The 25,696-nt window shown below is 39.4% G+C and overlaps 1 protein-coding gene across 3 annotated transcripts in view; it reads right to left on the reverse strand.

The window, feature by feature from the left end:
- Nucleotides 1-25,696, reverse strand: part of LOC128657073 (oocyte zinc finger protein XlCOF7.1-like) — a 176,132-nt gene that overhangs the window by 73,247 nt on the left and 77,189 nt on the right. For all 3 annotated transcript variants that reach the window (XM_053711304.1, XM_053711303.1, XM_053711305.1), the window contains exons 8-9: nucleotides 2,868-2,960; nucleotides 607-714 (exon numbers count right to left, since the gene is read on the reverse strand). In XM_053711304.1, coding sequence (XP_053567279.1) covers nucleotides 607-714; nucleotides 2,868-2,960 — 201 coding nt within the window. The remainder of the gene's footprint in view (nucleotides 1-606; nucleotides 715-2,867; nucleotides 2,961-25,696) is intronic.

Consider the following 25,696-nt stretch of genomic DNA (forward strand, 5'->3'; position numbering starts at 1 on the left):
TCACCTGTACCCTGTATCCCTCAGACACGTCACACACGTACACTCACCTGTGCCCTGTATCCCTCAGACACATCACACACGTACACTCACCTGTACCCTGCGTCCCTCAGACACATCACACACATACACTCACCTGTACCCTGTGTCCCTCAGAAACATCAAACACATACACTCACCTGTGCCCTGTATCCCTCAGACACATCACACACGTACACTCACCTGTGCCCTGTATCCCTCAGACACATCACACACGTACACTCACCTGTGCCCTGTATCCCTCAGACACATCACACACGTACACTCACCTGTACCCTGTATCCCTCAGACACATCACACACGTACACTCGCCTGTACTCTGCATCCCTCAGACACATCACACATGTACACTCACCTGTGCCCTGTATCCCTCAGACACATCACACACGTACACTCACCTGTGCCCTGTATCCCTCAGACACATCACACACGTACACTCACCTGTGCCCTGTATCCCTCAGACACATCACACACGTACACTCACCTGTGCCCTGTGTCCCTCAGAACCATCAAACACATACACTCACCTGTGCCCTGTATCCCTCAGACACATTACACACGTACACTCACCTGTATTTATATTGTCACATATTTCCTGCTCTGCTGCTTCTGGCATATTACTTAGCCACTGATCTTCTGTTTGTTCCGTGTTACATGAAATCTTAGCATCTTTTTCACCTGGAAAAAAAAAGAATTAACCAATAAATCCCTATTTACCTGTTCTCTATTTAAAAATTAGTTTAGTGTGATATATTGTGTAATTTAAGTTAAATAAACCTGAGCCTTTATCACTAGCTCTCACATCTGGATGAAACATCCCATGAAATGACATCAGCACAACAGTAAATACAACCTGTGTCATGCAGTAAAGGGAGTTAGCTGGGAATCAGTTACTTTACTTGCTACAAATACAGCCTCATTGTAACCAATCAGAATTCCCATATGAGACGTATTACAGGGTTCTGTGAGGTTTTGAAAATAAAATGCATTTCCCATTGGTTATTAAAATCTCACTATAGCCCATTTAATTATCTTAACTTGTATTGCCTGTGTGAGAGAGAGTACCACAGTGATATGATAGAGACATCAGATATATAAAGGGATTAATATAGTTCAAGACAAAAGTATTTTCTATTTATTTAATAAAAGAGTAAAAGGAATAGAAATAATGGATGTTAGTAAGTTTAACCTTTTCACCACTGAGATATTTCATACCCTTGTGCTGAAGCCGTTTTCAGTCTTTTGCATTCATTGCATTTACAATTTACTCCTACATAAGTTATATCACAATTGCCACAGTTAACAGGAGAGATTTTATCTATGCGTTTTATTGAGGGGGAATAGGGGCTCTAAAAGTGAGACACATCACACATATACACACTCACCTGTGCTCAGTTTCCCAAAGACACGTCACACACATACACTCACCTGTGCCCTGTATCCCTCAGGCACATCACACACGTACACTCACCTGTGCCCTGTATCCCTCAGACACATCACACAAGTACACTCACCTGTGCCCTGTATCCCTCAGACACATCACACAAGTACACTCACCTGTGCCCTGTATCCCTCAGGCACATCACACATGTACACTCACCTGTGTGTGTGATGTGTCTGATGGATGCAGGGCACAGGTGAGTGTACATATGTGATGTGTCTGAGGGATACAGAGTACAGGTGAGTGTACGTGTGTGATGTGTCTAAGGGATACAGGGCACAGGTGAGTGTCACACATGTACACTCACCTGTGCCCTGTATCTCTCAGTCACATCACACACGTACACTCACCTGTGCCCTGTATCCCTCAGGCACATCACACATGTACACTCACCTGTGCCCTGTATCCCTTAGACACATCACACACGTACACTCACCTGTGCCCTGTATCCCTCAGACACATCACACAAGTACACTCACCTGTGCCCTGTATCCCTCAGACACATCACACAAGTACACTCACCTGTACTCTGTATCCCTCAGACACATCACATATGTACACTCACCTGTGCCCTGCATCCATCAGACACATCACACACATACACTGACCTGTGCCCTGTATCCCTCAGACACATCACACATATACACTCCCCTGTGCCCTGTATCCCTCAGACACATCACACACATACACTCACCTGTGCTCAGTTTCCCACAGACACGTCACACACATACACTCACCTGTACCCTGTATCCCTCAGCCATATCACACACTTACACTCATCTGTGCCCTGCGTCCCTCAGACATGTCACACACGTACACTCACCTGTGCCCTGGGTCCCTTAGCCATGTGTCACACGTACACTCACCTGTGCCCTGCATCCCTCAGCCATGTGACACACGTACATTCATCTGTGTCCTGGTCCATCAGCCATGTCACACACGTACACTCACCTGTGCCCTGCGTCCCTCAGCCATGTGACACACATACACTCATCTGTGCCCTGCGTCCCTCAGACATGTCACACACGTACACTCACCTGTGCCCTGCGTCCCTTAGCCATGTCACACACGTACACTCACCTGTGCCCCTCAGCCATGTGACACACGTACATTCATCTGTGTCCTGGTCCCTCAGCCATGTCACACACGTACACTCACCTGTGCCCTGCGTCCCTCAGCCATGTCATTAGAATATGTGGGAGGGAGCGGGTGGGACCGTTGCACTGCAGAAAAAAAACAATATGTCCAGAGCGACAGGGAAGGGTTAGTAGGGAGGGGGGATCCAAGTGGATGGGCATTTTGGCACGTGTACACAGGCTTTAGGACTAGTAAGCTATAAAAACCAGGAAATACCTCATAAACAGAAGACACGTCACACACGTGCACTTACCTTCACTGTCACACATTTCCTGCATTGGAGCTTCCAGCTGACACGTTACACTCAGATCTTCTGTTTTAACATCTACGTAAGTATTAATGTCATCTGTAAGAACATTTATTGTAGACAAAAGTTCATGGTTTAGGATTCTATTTCACCCCAAAGGCAACTAATGTTTAACACAGTAATGGGTACTTAACTGCCATACACTTAAAGGGACAGTACACTTGAAAAATGTAATGTGCAAACAGTCTCGCTTGCCTACCTGGAGCGCAATCGGCAATCTCTCGTTGTGTCCCTCTGCGTGCAGCGTGTAGCACAATGGAGAGTGGGAGGGATCAACGTCCCAAAGATCCAATGCCTGTGCAGCTACAGGACGTGTCTGCAAGGCACGCAAAATCGAATACAAATCCAAAGGTAAGTAGCAAAATCAGCACAATGCTGATTGTGCGCTACTTACCTTTGGATTTGTACTTGAAAATTGTTATTGTTTAAAAAGATAGACAATGCCTTTATTACCCATAACAAACACGGTTATATTAATATACTTTTTACCTCTGTGATCACCTTGTATCTAAGTCTATGTAGGCGGCCGCCTTATCTCAGTTTACTTCACAATCTTGCATTTCAGCCATTTAGTGGTGTTCCTGCATAATTATTATCATTCTACACAGGAGTGAGCACAATGTTACCTATATGACTCACATGAACTAGCACTGTAAGGCTGTAAAAAGCTAATAAAAGGCACAGAGATAAGAGATGGCCTGCAGGGGCTTAGAAACATGTAAACTGAGGTTATAAAGTATATTAATATAACAATGTTATCCATATGACACACATGAACTAGCACTGTATGGCTGTAAAAGGCTAATAAAAGGCACCGAGATAAGAGATGGCCTGCAGGGGCTTAGAAACAGGTAAACTGAGGTTATAAAGTATATTAATATAACAATGTTATCCATATGACACACATGAACTAGCACTGTATGGCTGTAAAAGGCTAATAAAAGGCACAGAGATAAGAGGTGGCCTGCAGGGGCTTAGAAACAGGTAAACTGAGGTTATAAAGTAAATTAATATAACAATGTTGGTTATTTAAAGCTGGGGAATGGGTAGTAAAGGCGTTATCTATCTTTTTAAACAATAAAAAACAAGTAGATTGTCTCTTTAATATTTGGGGCATATTAAAGGGACACTAAATGATGGAAAAAACTTATCTTCAATCGCAAGATTATAAAATTATAATAATCTTTGTAATGTGCATTGTGTTTCATAGTATTACCGTTCTCAATATATCCTTCTTTGAAAGTTTATTGATTTCCAAACCCACCGCTAGGCTATTCTTTTGCATCCTTCAATCATCAAAGATAACCTGGGTTATCAAAATGTCGGACTTCGGCCGTTATGCGCATGCGCGATCTTATGCACACATCATCCAATACGTCACTCAGCCTTAAACCAGCAGACCCTCTGAATTGCAATTAGAGAACTGATGACAAGAACGGAGCTGTGCGCAGGCGTGAGTAAACGGATCGCAATGCACATGCGCCTGGTCACTTAATGATATGCGTTGGAACGCAATCGGATTGGCAATTTAGTTTGTTATTAATCGGCCCACAATAGAGGGTTGCCTTTAGTTACGTCATACCTGAAATATAAAATTATACTTTTAATATATTCAGAAAGATCGTTAAGCTGTATAAATAGGTAAGTTATGAGCTATAAACTTTGGTGATACGAAATTGGTGATCTAAATTTGCTTAAAATTTAAAAGTTTTGGAATCCTTTAAGGTTGATCAATAACATCAAAAATGTAATTTTATTAGATTTGTAAATTCAGATGTTACGTTAAATCTTTAAAATATGGGGGTGGTGCCAGTGGAGGCTCCTCTATAGAAGCACTTGAGCACGTGAACCCCCTGTGAACCTGACCCCTGATGAACAACAAAAAAATTAAAAAAAAAAAGAGTGAGAAATAAAAAAACATAATTACATTTTTAAACTTTATTTGTGGACTAAATAAAAAAATCCCCAGGCTCCAATGCAGTTTTGTCTATAAAACATTAAAATTGCAGTTTTAGGCTGAAGTGTGGAATGGGCTTTTGCCTAATACTTCTATTTATCGCACATGCTGTGCAGTGTGATAGGTAGAAGTATAGGCATAAGCCCTTTCCAATTTAAAACTGCATTGACTGCAGCGCCACCTACAGGCCAGCCCATAGCTCTCCTTACCGCACAGCTCTTAGTGTGCGAGAGCCAGCTGTCACGTGACACTCGCACACTAAGACCTGTGTGTGTGTGGGACTCGGGGGGGGGGGGGAGGAGCATCGTGGGCTTCATCAGCATTGGCCATCACTGAGAGTCTGAGACACAGTTCGCAAGCAGAGGTGCTGATGGCTGCTGGAGTCTCATTGCTGATTGCTGGCAGTAACAGCGGGGCTACAGAAGGAGCAGCAGCTATGGCTTGACTGGGGTGCATCAGCTGTAAGTATAAGTATAGAATGCTGTTAGGTCTTTGCTAATGTTATACTACTATTAGTGACACCTTTAGGATGCTTGCTGTTGCTACCTGTCTATTTACTTTTTTCAGACATTAGTGGTTTGTTGTGCTGGATGAAATAAGTGTGAATCAATGGCAGTCGAGGTCCTCCCCTCAGGGGGCCAAGTTTCAGCACAAACTTATTTTTTTTAATTATTTTAAATCATTTTTTGTTGGTGTTTGTTTCTGCCTGCCTGAGCGCTCAGCTGAAACTTAGATCTTCCCACTAGCAACTTTGGCACGCAAATTGGTAGTCAGTGACTCTGCAGCACTGTAGTCGCAGAGCTAAGGGCAGCTAAAATGGCAGCTGAGCTGAAGGCAAGCGCAACGCTGAGTGAGCTGAGTCGCAGGTATGGTAATGTATCTCACTCTCTGATTTACTGCTTATGCGGCTAAAGGGTTTCTGAAGCCAAACATTAAAAGTTGTACAGAAAACTATGTTAATGGTGAGAGTGTAGGGTAGGGCAGAGGGAACTGTAGTCTCAGAAAACAGCAGAGTGTGTTTACACAAAGCAGGAGGAAGAAATGGTAATCACTACCGAGGAAACAGTTAGTGTGGAGCAGTTAAAGCAGTAGGATCCGCCCCCAGTCAGAGCTTGCTCCGTGTTACTGGGGCTGATGATGGAGCTCTCATTTAGTACTTCTAAGTTTTTCATATTGGGCATCTGTCTACTATATTTTGCTGTCTGATGGTAAGTGGACTAAACCTTTTCAGAGCAGGAATTCCTGATGTTTATTTCCCTGCTGCCGGGAGAATTCAGCACCGTTTGTTGTCTGTGCAATGCAGGGCAAAGTGTCAGTCACTCCTCCAGCTTCAGACAGGCCCCAGAGATAAAAGTACATGTTTTTTACACTAGGTTATTTAGCTATAGAGGTTAAGCCCTACCTCCTCCTTTTCTGCTTTTTGTTGGATGTAACCCCTTGGCTGCCAAATAAGACTGAAATGGTAGCCAAGGTACTTAAAATTACTTAAACACGCACATGAAACACAACACATATACACACCTACAAAGTAAAAAAAAAAAACAGTACAATTGTGCAAAGTTGTTTTACACCACAGTGTCTGCTGTACTTTATGTGTAGTCAAATGCCTTCTATATATCAAGTTGTGTTGTATAGTACAGTACTATGTGCAATGAAATTCTGTTGTGTGTAGTCAGTCACACTACTACCCCCAGTTATACTACAGTGCTGTATGTAATGTAATACAGTTGTTTGTAGTCACAGTTCTGCTTGTATATATACTGATGTGTGTAGTGCCATACCATTGTGTCTGACTGTATATGAAGTTATAGTCACACTCAAAGTTGTATATAGTGTGCAACCCTGATGTGTATATTTTACATGCATATACATATATATATATATATATATATATACTGCATATATGTAGTGTGTATATATATATATATATATATATATATATGTATGTGTATATATACATATACATATATATATATATGTGTATATATACATATATATATATATGTGTATATATATATATATATATGTGTATATATATATATATATATATATATATATATATATATATATATATATATATATATATATATATATATATATATATATATATATATATATATATATATATATATATATATGTATGTGTATATATACATATATATATATATATATATATATATATATATATACACACACACTATTTTACATAACTGGTGAACCCCCATTTGAATAACCCATGAGCCGCCACTGGGTGGTGCATAGCGGTGATGTCAAAGCGTCACGTAAGGAGGTGTGCGACTGCAGAGGAAGGGAGGCGAAGAGAGTGGGTGCCAAGGAGAAGGCAACACTCAGCAAGCAGCAATCTTTGCCGGGCAGCAGTAGCAACAAACCCACAAAGAAGTCGTGGGTCTGCAGGTGATGCTAGAAAGACGGGCTGGGTGCTCCAGCTTATCGCCGCGGGAAGAGAAGGAAGGCATAGGCTCTAACAAGTTAAAGAGCCGGCCCTAGAAATCCTGGTAAGGGGTTTCCGCAAAGCTCAGCAGCAATATCAGGTGAGACCCCCCCCAAGTATACAGGTTCAAGACCTATACTTGAAGGAACCTTGCAACTGGAAGCATATAAGAAGCGGAGGAAATAAGGTACTGTCCTTCCTTTATTTTCTCTGCCTATAATACTATTGCTGAGGAAAAGAGTGTTGCGCAAAGGATTATGGGACATTCACTGGTAACAAGAAATCCTACATTTTCAAATCAGTAGCCATGTGGTTAACGGCCGGGGTAGTGCGTGAGTAAAAACATTGGACATGGCATTACTGGGCTTGAAAGGCTATCCCAGTCTAAAGTCTAAAATCTGGACGGTGTAAAAGTGGCTGGAAAAACAACTTTAGTAAAAGCTAAAAGATAGACCTGCTGATTAACTTGTTGACAGGTGAACAAATTCAACAATTAAGAGTCCATTTTTTGCAAAGCACTAGTAAAGGAAACGGAGTGTCTGACTGCCTTGAGTTACGGGGGGCTGGGTCTCTTGGCCGATTTGTAAATAGGAGTCACTCTCTAAGGAACTTTGAATTAAATCTGCTACAGTGGATAAAAGTATATGTTGAGCTCTGTGTCAGAGGAATGAATATTTATAAAACTCAGAGTATAAGAGCTAACAATAATTAAAAAATCAAACTGACTTAAGAAGCTGAGCATACAGTAAGGAGAAGGTAATATAAGCTCTGAATGGATAAATACTTTAAACCTCAGAAAATTTCACGAAAATATAAAGTGGGGCATAGGAAATCCTCTAAAAATATAAACGTCTCAGGGTCATCAATATTGGAGGACAAAGGAGAGGAAGCAAGTGAGGCTAATATAATAGCCTATCAAGTATCAGCATTAATTTTTCCCAAAATGGAGGAGATAAATGTAAAGCTTTTCTCTATAATGGAGGAACTGAAACATCAAAATGCCCGACTCACAGAATTGGAGCAAAGAATCTCAGGATGTGAGGATCATCTAAATACCTTTAATTCTAGATATAATCTGCTAACAAAACAAAATGGTAGATTAGAGGCTAAAGTTGAAGAATTGGAGGATAGAAGCAGACGCAATAACCACACAGAAGATGCAAAATCAGAAAATTTGATTCAATTTGCTGAAACAATTCTGCCCTCATTATTGAAGTTGGAAGGAGGAGGGGCCAGATTTGTAGTAGAGAGAGCTCACCGTATGTCTGGGGTTTTGCTGTTTCTCTCGTTCAGAGAGGGATTGCCTGGTATTTCGGGGCTGGACTGCACTGTGAAGTCAGGATCAGACTGATATGCTTCAGGAAAGTTCTTCTCTGTGAAAGGCACATGTTGAGCAAAAAGAGGCTGCTTCTTGGGTGGTAACTAGCCATAGAACAAGCTATTATGCTATTGTTTGTTCTCAGGTTGAGCGCTTCTCTCTTTTTATTTATGCAAGTTATGACACTTAGGGAAGTCTCCCTAGGTGTGATGCAGGAATCCAGACGTGGACCCGTTGCTCAGTGTGCCTAGAGAGATATGGCTGCACCTCACCGACGAGGCCCACAATAGGCCAAAACGTACATCTGGGCTTTTGCTGTTTCTCTCGTTCAGAGAAGGATTGCCTGGTATTTTGGGGCTGGACTGTACTGTGAAGTCAGGATCAGACTGATATGCTTCAGGAAAGTTCTTCTCTGTGAAAGGCACATGTTGAGCAAAAAGAGGCTGCTTCTTGGGTGGTAACTAGCCATAGAACAAGCTACTATGCTATTGTTCATTCTCAGGTTGAGCGCTTCTCTCTTCATTTATGCAGAATACTAGAGTCATCTGAGGCAAGACCAGCTAGGCCTAGAGCAGTTGTGGTGAAATACCTAAGCTTCCAGAGTAAATGGGACATCCTGAGAGCTTTTAGGAAGATGCAACAGCTGACATATACAGATGGAAAAGTTTTGCTTTTTCTAGATTTTTCATTTGAGATGGCGAGCAAAAGGAGACTTTTCTCCCCAATTTGTACCCGATTGGTGAAAGAGGGGAACATTTTTCCATTATTATATCCAGCTAAATTAAAAATTAAATCTGGGAATGTTTTTTTGTTTTTGAGTCCCCTGAACTGGCACAACAATTTTTGGACAAGGACACAGTAAACACTTAAATCCTCAGGGTGTCTTCCTCTATGGGGGGGGGGGGGTTGTTCTTTTTTTTAGGTTTCACTGCAATAATATATAGGCACCATGAAAATGTTGTTCAAATCTTTTCTTAAAGGGCAATGATTTATCCACTTACTTATGATTCTGCATTAAGGTAGATGATATTGTTTGTAAATAATTGTACACAGTATAGAGGAAAAAGTTGCTATTTCAGCTCTTAAGTTGTCTAAAAGATGTTTTTTTTTGTGTTTTTTTTAAGAGGTTTCACTGTAATAAAATATAGACACCACAAAAATGTTCTTATGTGCTGGGGACTAGCCTATTAATAGGCATAATACACGTATTGAACAGCCACATAACCTGGTATCAGATTAAAACAAGGGGATATCGAGTGTTACAACTAAAAGGACAGCCTGTGGATTTACATCGTACTCACGCTGTGGACATCTATATGATGCTGAAACATTACCTCACATGTTTGAGGGCATATCTTGTAAGTGTACATCTGTGTATTTGTTGGAATAAAGTGGGAAAATTTTTAATCTGCACTTAGATCGCTTTGTGTCCCCTCTTTTTGCGCTCCACCTTTTCTGTATCTACAGTTTCCTCATATCCTGTTTTTACTCACGGAGATCACACCAGTGTTTGGAAGGGAGCTGCAGGGCGGACACAGAAAAACTTTGTGGAAACCATATACAAGAAAAGAATAAGTACCCATCTTGTATTCTTTTATACAGACTGCTTAAGAGACTATTTTTATAAACATATAATCGATTTGGAATGAACATGGGCATATTATAGACTGTCAGGAAATTACATTGTTACTTATTAATTCTGACAATTGTTACTTTATACACACACACACACATATATATATATATATAGGACAAAGAAAATATCAGCGCTTGAAATATGGTTATCAGAAACTGCACAAAAATTCAGTGTGACCTATAAGATCTATACTTGTGTAATATAAACAGATAGACAATATAAATGAACAATATATTGATCAAATAAATATAGGAAAACACTGTCCTCTTCTCTATTAATATGGTTGAATGTACCACAAAAGAGTCACTCTTTATATTGTTGAGGTGGAAACAGTTTCTCTTGCAGCCTTTCTCCAAATGCAAAAAACCAAGGGTCCTCAAGGAGGTCTTAGTAGATACTGGAATGGGTGGAAGAAGGGAGGGGCGCACAGAAAGACCAGATCCTAGTGCAGTGTATTATGACAAGTTTGTGTGACACACATACATTTATATACAGGTGGACACTCACTTGTTGGGACCTCAATCCAAATGAGGTAAGGAAATAGCGTAGAGGCTATATGCAGCCTGAAGTCGATGTTAAAGATGTTATCCGTTGTACAGTTTTGCTTCCCCTTTAAGACCGGTGCCAGAAGGTAGATATATCACACTTATCTTCTTGATCAAACCACATCGACTTCAGGCTGCATATAGCCTCTACGCTATTTCCTTACCTCATTTGGATTGAGGTCCCAACAAGTGAGTGTCCACCTGTATATAAATGTATGTGTGTCACACAAACTTGTCATAATACACTGCACTAGGATCTGGTCTTTCTGTGCGCCCCTCCCTTCTTCTATCTATATATATATATATATATATATATATATATATATATATATATATATATATATATATATATATATATACACTGTGTGGCGCTACCTGGATATTGTGTTTACAGCAATATTAGTATCGTTATTTAAGATCTTAAGCTGCCTAAAAGATGTACAGTGTTTTTTGTTGTTGTTTGTTTTTAGCAACAAATGCTGCTAGATAGGAGTAGAAGATTTAGAATTACTGGTCCATAGAATATTAGGTTGTTGTACCATGAGGGATGATGCTACTCAGAAATCGTTTGTTCGAAAATGCAGTTGTAAAGACTGTTACAAAATGTATAAAAAAAATTATAACCGGAAATAGTATTTGCCAAGAATATAATTGTTATTGGATGTAACTAGCAGGTCCGTAAATTAAAAGAACAGCCCTAGGGGGAAAGGATTACTGGCAAACTATTACTCTGTATTAGAGGACTTTGTCTAGGTAATATATGTTAAAACAAGAGGGTAAGGGGACCAAGAAGTGTTGGAAAAATACTCTTTTTTTCACATCCCTCACCTCAATAAGGGAGGGGATGCCTATAAGGATTTATTAATTTGAGGAAATAGATGTTTTTTTGTATGGATCTGAGTGTTTTATGTGTGTGTGGTTTCCTTTTTTTTTTTTTTTGCTCTTCTTCTGCTTCTAATTTTCTCTAGGTTGATTATAGAAATATCCCGATCTAGTGGCAGTTTTATATCAGAGAACAGCTTACTCATTGGGAAATTTCCCTAATGGTTAAGCTTCTCTCTTGGAATGTGGGAGGTATTAACTCCCCAATCAAACGCAAAGCCATTGTAAATTATCTTAGTAAGAAGAAGTTGGATGTCATAGGCCTCCAGGAAACACATCTCTCAGAAATAGAACATTAAAAAATTAGGGCAAATTGGATTGCGGAAGTTATTAGCTCATCATATAGTAAATCCGCAAGTGGGTAGCAATACTGTTAAATCAAAATCTAAAGTATGTACTTAAACAGAAGATAATTGATAAGGAAGGTAGTTTTGTATTTATACATATAGATATAGAAGGCAAGGAATATGTTATTGGAAATATATATTGCCCTAATAAAATAGAGTGGAGATTCTGGAAGGAGATTTACAGAATCATAGAAAATTTTTCAGAATATAAGATAATAATTATGGGAGACTATAATGCAACGCCAGATTCCTTCCTCGATAGAAAGAAACTTGAGGGAAACAGGGTAAAAATGGGCTGGAAACGTAATGTTAAATATGAAAAAAAAAGATTTCTTTCATGTAATTGGCAAGAGTCCATGAGCTCGTGACGTATGGGATATACAATCCTACCAGGAGGGGCAAAGTTTCCCAAACCTCAGAATGCCTATAAATACACCCCTCACCACACCCACAATTCAGTTTTACAAACTTTGCCTCCTATGGAGGTGGTGAAGTAAGTTTGTGCTAAGATTTCTACGTTGATATGCGCTTCTCAGCATTTTTTAAGCCCAATTCCTCTCAGAGTACAGTGAATGTCAGAGGGATGTGAAGGGAGTATCACCTATTGAATGCAATGATTTTCCTAACGGGGATCTATTTCATAGGTTCTCTGTTATCGGTCGTAGAGATTCATCTCCTACCTCCCTTTTCAGAATTTCAAAATTGATGTTAAATATATGTCTTTAGCTATTTTAGCTAGAAGAGCTTTGTGGCTCAAATCTTGGAATGCTGATATGACTTCTAAGACAAGATTGCTATCTCTTTCTTTCCAAGGTAATAAATTATTTGGTTCTCAGTTGGATTCAATAATTTCAACCGTCACTGGGGGGAAGGAAGTTTTTTTGCCTCATGATAAAAGACCTAAGGGTACATCTAAAGCTTCTAACCGTTTTCGTTCCTTTCGACAAAATAAGGAACAGAAACCTAATCCTTCCCCCAAGGAATCTGTTTCCAATTGGAAGCCTTCTTCAAATTGGAATACATCCAAGCCATTTAAGAGATCAAAGCCAGCCCCCAAGTCCGCATGAAGGTGCGGCCCTCATTCCAGTTCAGCTGGTAGGGGGCAGATTAAAAATTTTCAAAGATGTTTGGATCAATTCGGTCCAAAATCATTGGATTCAGAATATTGTCTCTTAGGGGTACAGAATAGGATTCAGAGTAAGACCGCCTGTGAGAAGATTTTTTTCTCTCACACATTCCAGCAAACCAAGTAAAGGCTCAGGCTTTCCTGAAGTGTGTTTCAGACCTGGAGTTATCAGGGGTAATCATGCCAGTTCAGTTTCAGGAACAGGGTCTGGGGTTCTATTTAAATCTATTCATTGTCCCAAAGAAAGAAAATTCATTCAGACCAGTTCTGGATCTGAAGATTTTGAATCGATATGTAAGAGTACCAACTTTCAAGACTATTCACTATTCTGCCTTTTGTTCAGCAAGGGCATTATATGTTCACAATAGACTTACAGGATGCATATCTTCATATTCCGATTCATCCGGATCACTATCAGTTCCTGAGATTCTCTTTTCTAGACAAGCATTACCAATTTGTTGCTCTTCCTTTTGGCCTAGCGACAGCTCCAAGAATCTTTTCAAAGGTTCTCGGTGCCCTACTCTCTGTAATCAGAGAGCGGGGTATTGTGGCGTTTCCTTTTTTGGACAATATCTTGGTACTCGCTCAGTCTTTACGTTCTGCAGAATCTCACACAAATCAACTAGTGTTGTTTCTTCGAAGACATGGTTGGAGGATCAATTTACCAAAAAGTTCTTTGACTCCTCAGACAAAGGTAACCTTTTTAGGTTTCCAGATAGATTCAGTGTCCATGACTTTGTCTCTAACAGGCAAGAGACGTTTGAAATTGGTTGCAGCCTGTCGGAAACCTTCAGTCTCAGTCATTCCCTTCAGTAGCTATGTGCATGGAAGTTTTAGGTCTCATGACTGCAGCATCGGACGCGATCCCCTTTGCTCGTTTTCATGAGACATTTCCAGCTTTGTATGCTGAACCAATGGTGCAGGGATTATACAAGGATATCACAATTAATATCCTTAAATCCCAATGTTCGACTTTCTCTCACTTGGTGGTTAGATCACCATCGTATAATTCTAGGGGCCTCTTTCGTTTGTCCAACCTGGACTGTGATCACAACAGATGCGAGTCTTTCGGGTTGGGGAGCTGTTTGGGGATCTATGACAGCACAAGGGGTTTGGAAATCTCAAGAGGCAAGATTACCAATCAATATTTTGGAACTTTTGACTTCTGTTGAAGAGAGAACCGTTCATTTGTTTTCAGAATGACAATATCACAACTGTGGTATATGTCAATCATCAGGGTGGGACTCACAGTCCTCAAACTATGAAAGAAGTATCTCGGATACTTGTTTGGGCGGAATCCAGCTCCTGTCTAATTTCTGCGGTTCATATCCCAGGTATAGACAATTGGGAAGCAGATTATCTCAGTCGTCAGACTTTACATCTGGGAGAATGGTTTCTCCACCCATATGTGTTTTCTCATATTGTTCAGATGTGGGGACTTCCAGAAATAGATCTGATGGCATCTCATCTAAACAAAAAAATTCCCAGGTACCTGTCCAGGTCCAGGGTGTCATGTACTGTCTCAGGATGTTTTGTGAGAGCCTCATTGTCTGGAACAGTTGCTTTAAATGAAGATTAGTAGAAGCCATATAGATTGAAATGATAACAGATTTATTTAAACAACAAAATACTTTAAGCAAAAAATTGCAGGATATTTTAAATATGTGCTATTCAGTTATGTTAAGTCCTCATACGCCAGGAGTGGAAAAGAACAAACAAGTAAGCAGAGATGCAGATTCAAAGGGTAAAGTCTTTCTCCTGTTAATAACTGAAGTACAGGATTTGCACAAAGCAGGAAACAAATTTGTAAACAGGTAGCAGGTTTAATGGTAAATTATTTGTCCTGGTAATAACTGAAGTGCAGGAACTGCACAAAGCAGGTAGCAAACTTGTAAGCAGGTGCAAAGGTGAAGTCTTTCTCCTGGTAATAACTGAAGTGCAGGATTTGCACAAAGGAGGGAACAAACTTGTAAACAGGTAGCAGGTAAAGTCTCTGTCCTGGAAATAACTGAAGTGCAGGAATTGCACAAAGCACGTAGCAAACCTGTAAACAGGTGCAAAGGAAGTCTTCCTCCAAATAAGTACAGGAAACAGGTTCTGACTTGACAAAACAGAACCAATGTGAAGACAACATGCAGTCTAAGAGCCAGCCTTAAATAGGGAGGTTTTGTACAGGATTTGTTCTGAGAAAATCCAAAATTGAGAACACCTGTGGGTTGCACAGGTGTAATTACAAGTAAGGCAAATCCTCATATAGCAGATTTAAAAGTAGCATGCTATTGCATTAGAAACTCCTAAACTGATAACACTGGCTGTGGCTCAACATACAAGTAAACAGAGTGGTAAGCACAGAGCCACAGGTTCAATTCCCCACACAGCCCTTTCTAGCAGAATGCCTCCCAGACTGCGGAAGCAGTGGATGCGTTGACACTTCCGTGGTGTTATCCACCTGCTTATATTTTCCCGTCTCTAGTTCTTCTTCCAAGAGTGATCTCCAAAATCATCATGGAGCAATCGTTTGTGCTGCTGGTGGCTCCAGCATGGTCTCACAGGTTTTGGTATGCGGATCTTGTTTGGATGTCCAGTTGCCAACCTTGGACACTTCCATTAAGGGCCAGACCTTCTATCTCAAGGTCCGTTTTTCCATCAGGATCTCAAATCATTAAATTTGAAGGTATGGAAATTGAACGCTTAGTGCTTAGTCATAGAGGTTTCTCTGACTCAGTGATTAATACTATGTTGCAGGCTCGTAAATCTGTTACTAGAAAGATTTATTATCGAGTTTGGACGACTTACATTTCATGGTGTTCTTCTCATAAATTCTCTTGGCATTCTTTTAAAATTCCTAGAATTTTACAGTTTCTTCAGAATGGTTTGGATAAAGGTTTGTCTGCAAGTTCCTTGAAAGGACAAATCTCTGCTCTTTCTGTTTTATTCCACAGAAAGATTGCTAAACTTCCTGATGTTCACTGTTTTGTACAGATTTTGGTTTGTATCAAGCCTGTCATTAAATCAATCTCTCCTCCTTGGAGTCTTAATTTGGTTTTGAAGGCTTTACAGGCTCCTCCATTTGAGCCTATGCATTCTTTGGACATTAAACTATTTTCCTGGAAAGTGTTGTTCCTTTTGGCAATCTCTTCTGCTAGAAGAGTTTCTGAATTATCTGCTCTCTCTTGTGAATCTCCTTTTCTGATTTTTCATCAGGATAAGGCAGTTTTGCAGACTTCATTTAAATTCTTACCTAAGGTTGTGAATTCTAACAACATTAATAGAGAAATTGTTGTCCCTTCTCTGTGTCCTAATTCTAAGAATTCTTTGGAGAGATCTTCACATTCTTTGGATGTGGTGAGAGCTCTGAAATATTATGTTGAAGCTACTAAAGATTTCAGGAAGACTTCTAGTCTATTTGTTTTCTTTTCTGGTTCCAGGAAAGGTCAGAAGGCTTGTGCCGTTTCCTTGGCATCGTGGTTAAAGCTTTTGATTCATCAAGCTTATTTAGAGTCGGGTAAAGCCCCCCTCAGAAAATTACAGCTCATTCTACTAGATCAGTTTCCACTTCTTGGGCTTTTAAGAATGAAGCTTCAGTTGATCAAATTTGCAAAGCAGCAACTTGGTCTTCTTTGCATACATTTACTAAATTCTACCATTTTTATGTATTTGCTTCCTCGGAAGCAGTTTTTGGTAGGAAAGTTATTCAGGCAGCTGTTTCAGTTTGATTCTTCTGCTTATGATTTAAGTTTTTCCTTTTATTTTTGAGAATAAACTTATATTTGGGTTGTGGATTAATTTTTTTCAGCGAAATGGCTATTTTTATTTTGTCCCTCCCTCTCTAGTGACTCTTGCGTGGAGTTCCACATCTTGGGTATTGCTATCCCATACGTCACTAGCTCATGGGCTCTTGCTAAATACATGAAAGAAACATAATTTATGTAAGATCTTACCTGATCTTACTTTCATATTGGCAAAAGTCCATGAGGCCCACCCCCTTTTTTATGGTGGTTATGATTTTTTGGTATAAAGCACAATTATTTCCAAATTCCTTTGTTGATGCTTTTTACTCATTTTATCACCCCACTACTTGGTTATTCATTAAACTGAATTGTGGGTGTGGTGAGGGGTGTATTTATAGGCATTTTGAGGTTTGGGAAACTTTGCCCCTCCTGGTAGGATTGTATATCCCATACGTCACTAGCTCATGGACTCTTGCCAATATGAAAGAAATTAATTTATCAGGTAAATTCTTACATAATTGTTGTTTTTTTCAACTTTTTTTTCATCTCATAATTTAACAGATGCGTGGAGACTCTTAGATCCCAATAATTTAGAGTATACATGTTTATCTAAAACCGACAATACTCTGGCAAGGTTAGATCTTTTTTTGATCTCAGATTCATTGATGAATAGGGTCATTGATATTAGATTATTAATTCTGGAATTTATACTTTCGGACCATGCACCTATAACCTTAACATTAAGTGAACCACAAAAGGCGAATTTCAATTCCTATTATCTTCCCAGCTATCTGTTGAAATCATTAAAATGTGCTCAATTTTTAAAATAAAAATGGTATGAGTATAATAGCAATAATGAGGAATACAGGGGCAATATATCTATATATTGGGAGGCAGCGAAGGCAGCACTGAAAGCAGATATTACATGATACATAATTAAATTAAGAAAAGAAGGGCAGAACATGCAGAGGAAATTATCAGCAGATCTCTCCATAGCATATTCTCGATTAAGGAACTCCCCAACAGAGGCCAATAGATTACATTATTATAAAATCAAAAAAGAAAGAAAGAGAGGACTTTCTCTTGATTATGGCAGGGAAGGCAATAGTTAAGGGTTCAGCACATTTAGAGAGATTTGATAAAAAAGGAGGTAAATATTTAGCAAATTTGTTCAACAGAACAAAAAAAAGAAAACCTGTAGGGCCGATAAATGTGGAGGGGAGAACTATTAATAAAGCAGAGTAAATAACATTACTTTTCCAAAATTATTTTTCAAATTTATATTCATCGCAACTCCCAGAGAGGGAGGATATCCAGGGATTTTTGGAAAATATTAAACTTCCCAGAATTGCAGAAGAAATTTGCTAACATTGAACGCATCTATCTCTGAATCAGATATAATAAAAACAATGAAGGCCATGAGTAAAGTTAAAGCCCCAGGACCAGACCAGATTGGCTTTTGAAGGATGAAATTACTGGAGTATTGAGGGAACTATTCGATCAATTCTATACACATAACTAAAGGCTTTCTCTTAATTTTAAAGCAAGAGAAGGATAACACACATTTATCTTCATATAGGCCTATATCTCTTTTAAATCTTGATTACAAGATCCTAATGAAGACTCTGGCTGATAGACTTAAGTCAATTCTTCCAAAATTACTCCACATAGATCAGGCAGGTTTTGTAGCAGGGAGAACCCCAGAATTGAATATTAGGAAGTTCTTACAGGTAATATGAGAATACAGCGGATCTAGGTGGAGTGGAGCTTTATGAGAGAAACTTTGTTGAAATTTTGGCTTGAGGGGGAAGTTTTTGGGATTAGTATCAAATGTATATCCAGATTCAAACGCCTCAATCCTAGTAAATAATTACCTCTTGGCTCCATTTCCCCTGAGTAGAGGTACTAGGCAGGGCTGCCCTCTGTACCCCATGCTTTTTGATCTGATACGGGAACCATTGGCTATTAGCCTTAGAAAACTTCTAGAGGGGTCAAAGATAGGCAAGGAGATTTTTAAAATTTCGCTTTTTGCAGATGACCTACTTATCTGTGTATCCTCTCCAAAAAAAAACAAATTAATGAAATAATAGAGTTATTGGAAGTATATGGCAAACTCTCAGGTTATAAAATTAATTATTCTAAATCTAAAATTGTGTGGTTAAAAAAACAGCAGTAGGGGGGGGGGGAGCCAACTTCCAAGGGAGTCAGACGTGCATGAATGGAGCTCCTAGCTCTAACATGACTGAAATCTCATTTATCTACCCTTGGGATCAAATTTTTTTTGCACCATAGGGAAATCTCTTGATCTTTAATAATCCTACAAGACCCTGCAAGTTTCCAGGAGGCTATCCCTGGCTGTCAGAAGCTCTATAAAAATATGGCAAGGATGGAGGCCCTGAACTACTGGGCAGAGGAAGTGGCGCAGCTCCTATATGCACATTTCGCCAGAATGGAAGCAACACTTCTTGAGTACTGCACTGCAACTACCGTTCCTGAGCATATTACCCTCAGCCTGTCTAGTGCTAATGCAGGTTCAGACCAGAGTATTGCCGAGGGTATACTAGCTCATGAGTCCTTGTGTCGCCTGCCCGACTCACTCCAGCATGGCGAGCCGCTCAGCCACCATTCCAGGGATCAAGCTGCCCGAGAAACACACATATTACCGAGGGCGACAGAAGGTGATTATCCGACTAAACACTTTGACCCTGGACTGCCCGGTGAGTCGCGAGACTTTAGAAACATTCAGCCCTCACTCCTAAACTTACCTGCAGCTGCGGGGCTTGTGATATCTACAGACCGCGACCTTGTTTATGGGGCTTTCCCCTGGCTCCGGGGTGCAGAGGTAGGAGTGATAGAGCCTGAGCAGGTCACTGTGAGTTGGTGTGCATCACGGGGCCGCATGTTACCGGTGCAGTATGTTCCCGGTGACCTAAGAAAAGGCATAGGCTAATCTGGAGCCCCCTTTGAACCTACTTGCAGCCTCTGCTCTGCAACGTATATGGAATCTATCTCCAGTCTGAACATTTACCCTCACAATGTTTAGTGGGACTGCTTACTGTGGCAATACATATATCAAGTTAAAATGATAGAACTTTACACAGCTACCTTGGGCCAGATTTACTCATCGACTTTGCTATACTTCAGCCTCATGTGTAGGACTCCTTCATTGGGGTTTGCGGCCTATTGGTATCTCATCTGTAACACCACATTGATGGACTTTTTTTATTATATGGCATGTTCCTCCTGACATGTACACGGTGGACATGTACCCATGATTTCAACATGAGCCGTGCCGTCGGCGGCCGAGACAGCATGGCTTAATGCCCTGAGGTCTTAAATAATATGTTTGCTGTATGTGTTATAGAGTATATGGAGTAAGGCTAGTCCCTCCTCTACTTTGTTATCTCACTATGTGTTTTCTAGTCTTGTCCATACGATAGGTGCATCCTGTTTTTGGTTATAAGTATTTCTTACTCAACCCCAGTATTGGAAACTACATGTGAATAGTTCTTGATTGTTGGCCTACTAGGTTTTGGTGTTCAACTCATATCCAGCCCTATGCCCAATATAACAGGTCTTCTAGTGAGGTAATTTACTTCCATAGCGGAGCTCCAAGGTTGACGTTTAATACCCCCATGACCATATATACAGGAGCGCTGTAGACACGCTATCTCCTCAGGCTTAATATTTGTACAGATCTGAATTATTCTAGGGTGATTTGCTCTCTAATGTGGGCTGGACCTACACTAGTACCGTGATGTACATTCCCTTTCCCTAGTAATTCACCAAGGAGCTGCATAACCTCAGTTATAAGTGACACCTTAGATTCTCAGGTTCTACAATGCAAGTAATAGTCTTAGTATAGCAAACCATGACCACTGCCTGAGCGGAAAAATGTCTAAACAATGGGCCTGTACCACAGTGTAGCCGAGTTCCTGTATCCTGGTAGCCAAGGCGTCACATAATAAATAAAATACCATGGTCGCCTAAAATGTAAGTCTTCAAAACATTTATTTGTCCCTAACAGGTATGTCTACATATAAATAATGCATATATTAACCCCGGTCTATGCAATGAATATGATAAATCCCTAAGCACTAGATTGTATAGTAGAGTAGCATGACGTAAATTTATAGATATGGAGAATTTTTTAATAACAATACTGTATAATATAGTTTCAGCCCATGCGCAGTCAGTTCATTCATTAGGATATGGCGCTCACTCTATAGTAGCTTGGTTGCTTTAAACCAGGAAACACAGTGGTTTATTTTACATTCTTTAGAAATGTACAATCCTTTTATATATTTTGCTTTACGCATATGCTACCACCTCCCATCCTATCACATTTTCAAATAATATACCTTCTAACTTGGTTACCACCTCCTTCCTTCCCCCCCCCCCCCATATAATATACTTCCTTTTTTTGGGAAAGTTATCTACGCGGTTTCTCTTTCTCATGCCGCACCTTAGCTCTCTATAATACTACTACAATGATTCTGTTATAGCTGAATTGTCTTTAATGACAGCTCAAAGGGATCAAATTTGGCTATCCCTGCATGTTTTTTCCCCCCTGATATAGTCCCTAACAGTTTGTTAGTATACAAAACTTTAAAACTATACCTACATAGCTCATCATATTATCCAACTTTAGAAAGGACCCCTCCAGTGCTTATATTATTTTGCATACTAATTGTTAATCTGCTTTAATCTTATAGGTCCACTCCAATTTCCCACTTTCCTCTCCTAAAGTAAATACAGAAGGTGCCTTAGTTTTAAGTGAGGAAACTCATTTTGTTTAGAATATGTAAAAATGAAAAGAGGTTCCAGTCTTCTGCATAGCGTCACCTATGATGGGAATGTAATCTGTCTTTATGCATGCAGAAACATTGTACTGTATCATATATGTTTGTTTAGGATATGTTATTCCTCATAAGTTGTATTATTTTCGCACAACCTCAATAAAATTTGTTTACAAAAACAAAACAAAAAAACAGCAGTAATGCAATCTTATCCATTTATAGAAACCCAGATATTGAAATACCTGGGAATCCATTTGTCAGCAAATCCAATCAAATGGTATAGTTTAAACATTGTTCCATCTCTTCAGCAAAATGCAGAAAGATTAAGGAATTGGGTTAATATGCTGTTATCTCTTATGGGCAGGGTCGCAGAGTTTAAAATGTTTATTCTTCCAAGAATCTTATACCCGGTTAGAATGCTACACCCGATGATTAAGTTAGTAGACCTTCATAAATTTTTTAAAGCCCTACAGTATTTTCTCTGGCATGGAAAGAAGCCAAGGATTAGATTAGATAAGCTATTTTTTCCAGTGGCCAAAGGATGTTTGGCCTTGCCAAATTTAAAAAGGTATAACTGTGCGGCACTACTTAGATACCCAATGGATTGGATAACATATACAAATAATTTTACTAATTGTAAAGTGGATGAAGCTGTCTGTGCCCCTCTATCTTTATCATTCATTTTACACACTTCAAATAAAGAATTGGGAAGAGGGGCGATGAAATTGTTAGGTCACAGTTTTTTGTTTTCTAAACAATTGCCTTTGTTAGGTAAGCCCAGAATTATTCCGGGTCAAGTTATAGGGTGTTCCATCACTGGAGGGTCACGAAAATTGACTTTATTTACCATCTTGTGGACCCCCTGACCCTGTTTCCGTATAATTTTAAGGAATTCCAGAAAAGATACGAGGTACCAGTATCAGATAAGTTTTTTTTTCTACAGGCAAAACATTATTTGCTTCAAATGATCAAAATAGAACCAAATATCATTCAAAAGCATCCCATTTTGGATTGTCCTAGGATTAAAAAAGGTTTACTATCCTTTTTATATGGTATTTTACAAGTCCCAGTGGTGGAGGGGTTTATTAGGGATTATACTAGTAAATGGAGTAGTTTTAATTTTAGTGAAAATCTGGACATCCAAAAGAGCTTTGAAACAGTTAAAAAAAGTCACGAAATCGGCTAAGTTTAGAGAATCACATCTCAGATTGGTTCATCAGGATTATATTACCCCAAGGAGAACACTAGATAGAAAATAAATGTAAGAAATGTGGGAAGGAGGACCCGAGTATTCTCCACATGTTATTTCTATGCCCCAAGATTAGGCAGCTCTGGGGTAAAATTGATTATCTAATTTTTCCAGTCACAGGGAAAAGGGTTAAAATCTTTGGGGGAAATTCCCTTTTTTAAAATAAAGTAGGAGAATGGGGATCGAAATATAGATTTATCCAGTGGGTTATTATCCTTCCGAGATCTCTTATTTTTAAGAATTGGATTAACAATAGAATTCTATCCATAGGAGCAATTAAGAGTTTACTGGCAAAACAGGCAATCCTGGAGGCCTACAAAGACAAGAGAAGACAGAAGCGCCACATGGCCCAATATGGTTTGGTCCAGAAACAATTTGATATGTATAAGGGAGTAAACTCACATTTGTGAAAGCACCTCAATTAGTGCTATGGAGACAGTCTGGGATCTATTACAGTCACCCAGAAGACCAACTGCCGGTAATGATGTAGTGTCTGTATCAAAATGACAAAAAGAAACACAGGTGCCTATATGGCCAAGTATTGCCTTAACACAGGTGAATCGATGCAATAGAAGAGAATGGTACGCACAATAGTTGTAGCATCTCCCTTGATGCTATAGAGGCAGGATGGGATCAATATAGTCACCCACCAGACTTAATCATAGGCCAGCTGGACACAGATGGAACTCCGGATACACCTATGGTCAGGAAAGACCCAGGATACACCAGTGGTCAGGATAGACCCAAGATTAATTCCCTCTCAGCCAGAGGGATAAATATGGCAAGAAAGATGGTAGCAAGTGTTCAGAATATAAAATTACTTTATTAAAATAATAAAAAAAAGGCGACGCGTTTCTCAGCTATAAGCTGTTTCATCAGGCTTCATAAAACATTAAAGAACATTTGCTATATATACCATACATATCTTGTTGTTGTAATCCTGGAGGCCTAAGACACAAAAAAAATGAAAACAGAGGGAATAGATACTTATAGTAGTATACGGATGGATTTTATTATATTTATGGGGAAGGACTTTTTATCGAAAATCACTCAGATAATTCCACTAGTTGGAGCGGAGGAAGAGTAAGGGACCGGTTTAGTTTTTCTTTGTGTTTTTTTTGTCTAGAGCCCTTGCTGTTGTAACACGGAGATGTTTTGTCATATATAGGGTAGGGACGAGATTAGAGAAATCTTAGCTAAAATTATAGCTGGAAGCTTGACATTTATAAAAGGTAGCTGAGTAACTAATGTTTCGGCTATAAATGATCCTTTTCCCCTGGGCAAGGTATAGATGATTTATCACTGTAATGCATATTTTGATTTCTTAAATGTTTTACTTGTTTTAAGAAAGTTGTAAGGAAAAAAAAAAGAAAGAAAAAATGTGTAACAATAAAATAAATATATATATAGGCCTCTACAAATGTGGTTACAGTGACTGTAAAGCGTGTAAACATGCAGATATAGGAAACACCTTCAAATCGACCAAGACAGGAAAAATACTCCAAATAAATAAACACTTAAATTGCAGAGACAAAGGGGTAGTGTACCTCATAGAGTGCAATATTTGCAAACTTCAGTATATTGGAAAAACGGTGAGAGAAATAAGAAATAGAATTAGGGAGCACTTATCCAGTATCACAGTAGACACTGAAAAGAGCAGACAAAGAGAGGACAAACTGCTACCAATAACTAAACATTTTATAGAGGTACACAATAGGAACACCACATCACTCAGATGGACAATAGTAGAAAAAATAACCCTAGATTCAAGGGGGGGGGGATCTGGACAGTATACTCAGTAAAAAAGAGGTATACTGGATGTTCCGTATGAAAACAAATGTACCCTATGGATTTAATTCCAGGTTTGAGCTTATAAATTTTTGGAAATAAACCTATTATATAAGCAATTCTAGCGAAGAAAGTAAAGGATTATAATATATTCAAGTAACTAGATGACCAAGGGTTTAACCTAGAGCACTGGAATTCAAATAAACTTAAAAACACACAAATGAAATCTAAATCCTGTAAATAACAATTTCGAGATGACACTAATATTTAGACCAAAGACAATGATTTTGCTAACTCGAATTAATGTTATATTCTAAACAACAACAGACTCCAGAAGCCTACAATTAAAAAAGCAATTAAAAAAGCATATACTCACACTAAAAGTTTCAGGTACCCCATACCATATAATATAATAGAGGATACTATACACATAATAACACTCAGGGGTTAACTGTCTGAGACTAATTGGGCAAGACTGTTTTTAATTAACCTCATTATGAAATGTATATAGTTGTGCAATTACTGCACCAGATCAGAGGTCTATGAGTACGGCTCAACAGAGCTGAAACGCGTAAGACCTGACCTGATCTGATGCCCTTTTATTTTCCCCATGTTTTGGATATGCTTTTAAACAAATTTCAATAAATTTCAAGTTTTAATCTACTCACGGCTGGAAATTCCCTTGCTTGTATTTGGATTTGTTGATCGCCAGCATCCTGCCGTGTAGTAGGACTTTCAGAAGCAGAGCACCTTCCTTCTTCCTGTGGGCCGAAGACTGGAGGGGAACCGGAAGTGACGGAGTGTACAGACGCAGAGCGGAGGAACCGCGCACACTATACACGCCGAAAAAAGGAAACCGGAGGACACAGTCCTGAGAGGCTAACGCTACATCCACAGAGGACCACTGGTAACCGGGTGAGAGGATCGTCTGGCAGCCAGGGACCG

Source organism: Bombina bombina, chromosome 4, assembly GCF_027579735.1.
Source record: "Bombina bombina isolate aBomBom1 chromosome 4, aBomBom1.pri, whole genome shotgun sequence".
Taxonomy (NCBI): Eukaryota; Metazoa; Chordata; class Amphibia; order Anura; family Bombinatoridae; genus Bombina; species Bombina bombina.